This window comes from Galeopterus variegatus, unplaced genomic scaffold (assembly GCF_000696425.1).
Source record: "Galeopterus variegatus unplaced genomic scaffold, G_variegatus-3.0.2 Scaffold913, whole genome shotgun sequence".
Classification (NCBI taxonomy): Eukaryota; Metazoa; Chordata; class Mammalia; order Dermoptera; family Cynocephalidae; genus Galeopterus; species Galeopterus variegatus.
Genome location: NW_007727024.1, coordinates 91,067 through 94,891, shown reverse-complemented (window position 1 = coordinate 94,891; position 3,825 = coordinate 91,067). Strand labels below are relative to the sequence as shown.

The 3,825-nt window shown below is 39.0% G+C and overlaps 1 protein-coding gene and 1 pseudogene across 1 annotated transcript in view; one reads left to right on the top strand and one right to left on the bottom strand.

The window, feature by feature from the left end:
* Window positions 1–574: 574 nt before the first annotated feature.
* LOC103591025 lies at window positions 575–2,206 on the bottom strand (annotated as a pseudogene).
* Window positions 2,207–2,214: 8 nt separating this feature from the next.
* The window catches only part of GREM2 (gremlin 2, DAN family BMP antagonist), a 21,396-nt gene continuing 19,785 nt past the window's right edge, over window positions 2,215–3,825 (top strand). Inside the window, 1 exon segment of the mRNA XM_008573405.1 lies at window positions 2,215–2,252. Coding sequence (XP_008571627.1) covers window positions 2,215–2,252 — 38 coding nt within the window.

Genomic DNA, 3,825 nt, shown 5'->3' with positions numbered 1-3,825 from the left:
TATGTGGGAGCTAAAAAAATTTTTAAAGAAAGATACAACAATCACAATAATACTTTGAAATTTCAAAAGGAGAGAATAGAACTGAGGCACCAGAGATGGGACAGCAGGGGGTTAGCAAGAAATTGGTAAAGGGCCACAGAAATGGTTACATTGCGTAATGTTGAATACGTGAATTATTCTGATTTGAGCATCACATATTGTACACAGGTATTGATATTCAACTCCATGCCCCAACAGATACGTACAATCAATTATGTTTCAGTAAATTAAAAAGTACATAAATGAATAAATAAAATTTAAAAATAAATAAATAAAGGCAAACGGAAACAAATGAACCTATTTATATAAGCAGTTGGTATACAACCACAAGGAGAGGAATTATTTCAAGAGACTTTATTTTATCTGATCATTGCAATTCATTTTCTCTGGCATGAGGAAACCATCACCCTTGTAACACACTGATAATACAAATTGCATTATGCACAACTAGTAACAGGTAGCCAAAAATATCTATCACAATTCAAATGCAACAGTCTGTGCCAATAGCATATAGTTCATATCCTATATTTTTCACTCAGGCTAATACAATTGTCCAGTCACTTTCTCCTCTTCTGTGTGGGTTATCAGTCAATTTGCCCAGGATACAGCTTGCAAGCTTGGGACCATTCCACATAGTTGGAATGTGTATGTTCTCACCTTTGTACAGTATCAGAAACTGGGTACACAACACAGGCTGTACCAGAGCCAAACGTCTCCCCCACTCTGCTCCCCTCCAGGGCAGTTGTCCAATCATCCATGGTAAGGTGCCTCTCTGACACCTTAGATTCACCCACTTGTGTGCCAGGTCCTGAATGCACTGCCTTCACTCCTGGATGATGCCATCTCACAGGAGAGGTGCCAGTTTCTCTTCTGCATCTTTATTTATCTCGTAAAGAAAAAAGTTCATAGCTCTAACTTCAATTACCTGGTTATCCTTTCCACAGAGCCATGGAACCTGCTGACACTCGTTGCCCATTGCTTCACTCTGGGCAAGAGAAATGAGCTGTAATTCCCTTTCATCTTGCAGTCCCCAGTTCCACCTTCCCAGGCTCTTACATTATTTGGATTGGCCCATGGGGGCACTAGATTAAAGGTTCCCATGGAAAAACAAGTTTCCACTGGGCTCAAGATGAGAAAGAGCAGGGCTTTGTTTGGTAGGCTTCTTGACTCTAAGAGAAGGACAGTTCCAATGAATGTAGGACAAACATATATACCAGCAGGCATTGAATATGGGACCCATTCTTGACCCATTTCCACAAGCTGTTGAACACACTCTAAAAACTCTTCCTTGTCAAATACCAGCAAAGTTGCCCACACAGAAGATTAGTGCTTTCTATACATGTTGACGTTTGGCTGCAACAGTCAAATTTTATTATCTGCTCTTTGAAATGCCTTCAATCCTTAGATAATTCCAGGGAAAAGTGGAAAGACTATGATCCAGGATGCAATGAGAGGTTTTGAAGAGGCTCGATATGAGTTTTCTCCCACCCAACTTCTGAGCACCACTCCTCTGTCAACCTGTGATCCAAGAACACAGTTCTAAAAACCAGCATATTTGGGTCTGGCTTTTCCTATTAAATGGTAGCTGGCACGATTATTAGATCTTTAGCCTTAGAAGTCTCCACGACCTCTTTTGATCCTTCTCTGGTACATTCTGCGGAGCATCCGTTACAATAATCAGTTCCAGAGGCTCAGTGTGGGCAGGGCCATGCTTCCTTAACTGAAATGGATCATAGACCTAAATGTGAAAATGCAAAACTGCAAAACTCCTAGAAGATAACAGGAGAAAATCTAGATGACCTTGGGTATGGCAATGAATTTTTAGATATGGCACAGTTCATGAAAGATGTAATTGATAAGCTGGGTTTCATTAAAATTAAAAACCTTTGCTATACAACAGACACTGTCAGAGAATAAGAATAAACCACAGACTGGGAGAAAATATTTGCAAAAGACATATCTGATAAAGCACTGTCTTCCAAAATATATAAAGAATTCTTGAAACTTCACAAGAAAATGAACAAGCCAATCAAAAAATGGACAAAAGATCTGAACAAACAGCTCACCAAAATAGACATATAGATGGAAAATAAGGATATGAAAAGATGCCGAACATCATATGTCATTAGGGAATTGCAAATTAAAACAACGCGCAACCTCTACGCATCTATCAGAATGGCAGAAGTCTACAACACTGACAACACCGAGTGCTGGTGAGGATCTGGAGCAACAGGAGCTTATTCATTGCTTATGGGAATAAAAAATAGTGCAGCCACTTTAGAAGACAGTTTGGCAGTTTCTTACAAAACCAAACATACTTTTACCACATGACCCAGCAGTTACGCTTCTTGGTATTTACCCAAATAAGTTGAAAACTTATGTCCATACAAAAAACCTGCGCATGGATGTTTGCAGTAGCTTTATTCATAGTTCCCAAAACTTGGAAGGAACCGAGATGTTCTTTAGTAGGTGAAAAGAGAACTGTGGTACATCCAGATGTTAGGATATTCTTTAGCACTAAAAAGAAATGAGTTCTCAAGCCATGAAAAGACATGGATATGTCTCAAATGCATATTACTTAAGTGAAAGAAGCCAATCTGAAAAGGCTACGTATTGTGAGACTTCAACTATATAACATTCTGGAAAAGGCAAAACTATGGTATTAGTGAAAACATCACTGGTTGCCAAGGGTTAGGGAGGAAGGAGGGATGAATAGGCAGAGCATGGAGGATTTTTAGGGAGGTGAAACCGTTCTGTATGGTGCTAATATGGTTGGATACATGTCAATGATACATTTGTCAAAATTCATACAATGTGTAACATCAAGAGTGAACCCAATGTAAACTATGGACTTTGGGTGATAACAATATGCCTATGTAGGTTCATCAGTTGTAACAAACATACCACTCTGGTGCAAGATGTGGATTAGTAGGGGAGGGTATGTGTGGAGGAGGATGGGAGTATATGGGAAAAATCTGTGATTTCTGCTCAGTTTTGCCGTGAACCTAAAATTGCTCCAAAAAAAAAAAAGTCCATTTTAAAAAGTAAATGATAAAATAACAAAGGTATAATGGATAAGTACAGAACTTCGAATCTTCCATTTTCTTACAACTTTGCTTATTTTCTTTTTTTCTTTTTCCTTTTTGTCTTTTTTACTGACCGGTAACGGGATCGCAACCCTCGGTGTCGCACCTGTACCGGGACCGGCAACAGGATCGCAACCCTCGGTGTTGTGCCCGCACCGCGCTCAGCCAGTGACGGGAACCGGTCTCCACATGGGATCCGAACCCTCGGCGGGAGTGCCGCCGCGCTCCCAAGTGGCACACTCTCCAGTGCGCAACTGGGCTGGCCCAACTTTGCTTATTTTCAATTTTTGACTTCAGAGTATACTTCTCAGAAGCTAAGCTTCAAAAATATGTTGTTAACACATAATTGGTTTAATTTTTAAAAAAATTTTTAAAGAAATTGCTCCTGCTCATTAAACTATTAAATTCTTTAAAAAAAAAATTTTATTTATTTATTTTTTTAAATTTTTTTAATTTTTTAAATTTTATTATTTTTTTTTCGTTAAATTTTTATTTTGTCAATATACAATGTATATGATTATTATGGCCCATCACCGACACCTCCCTCCCTCCTCCCTCTCTCCCCTCCCCCCCAAGAATGTCCTTTCCGTTTGCTTGTTGTAACAACTTCATGAAAGTATAGTTGTTATATCTTCTTCCCCACCCCCGCCCCGGGTTTTTTTTGTGTGTGTATGTGGGTGAATTAATTTGTTTGTTTTTT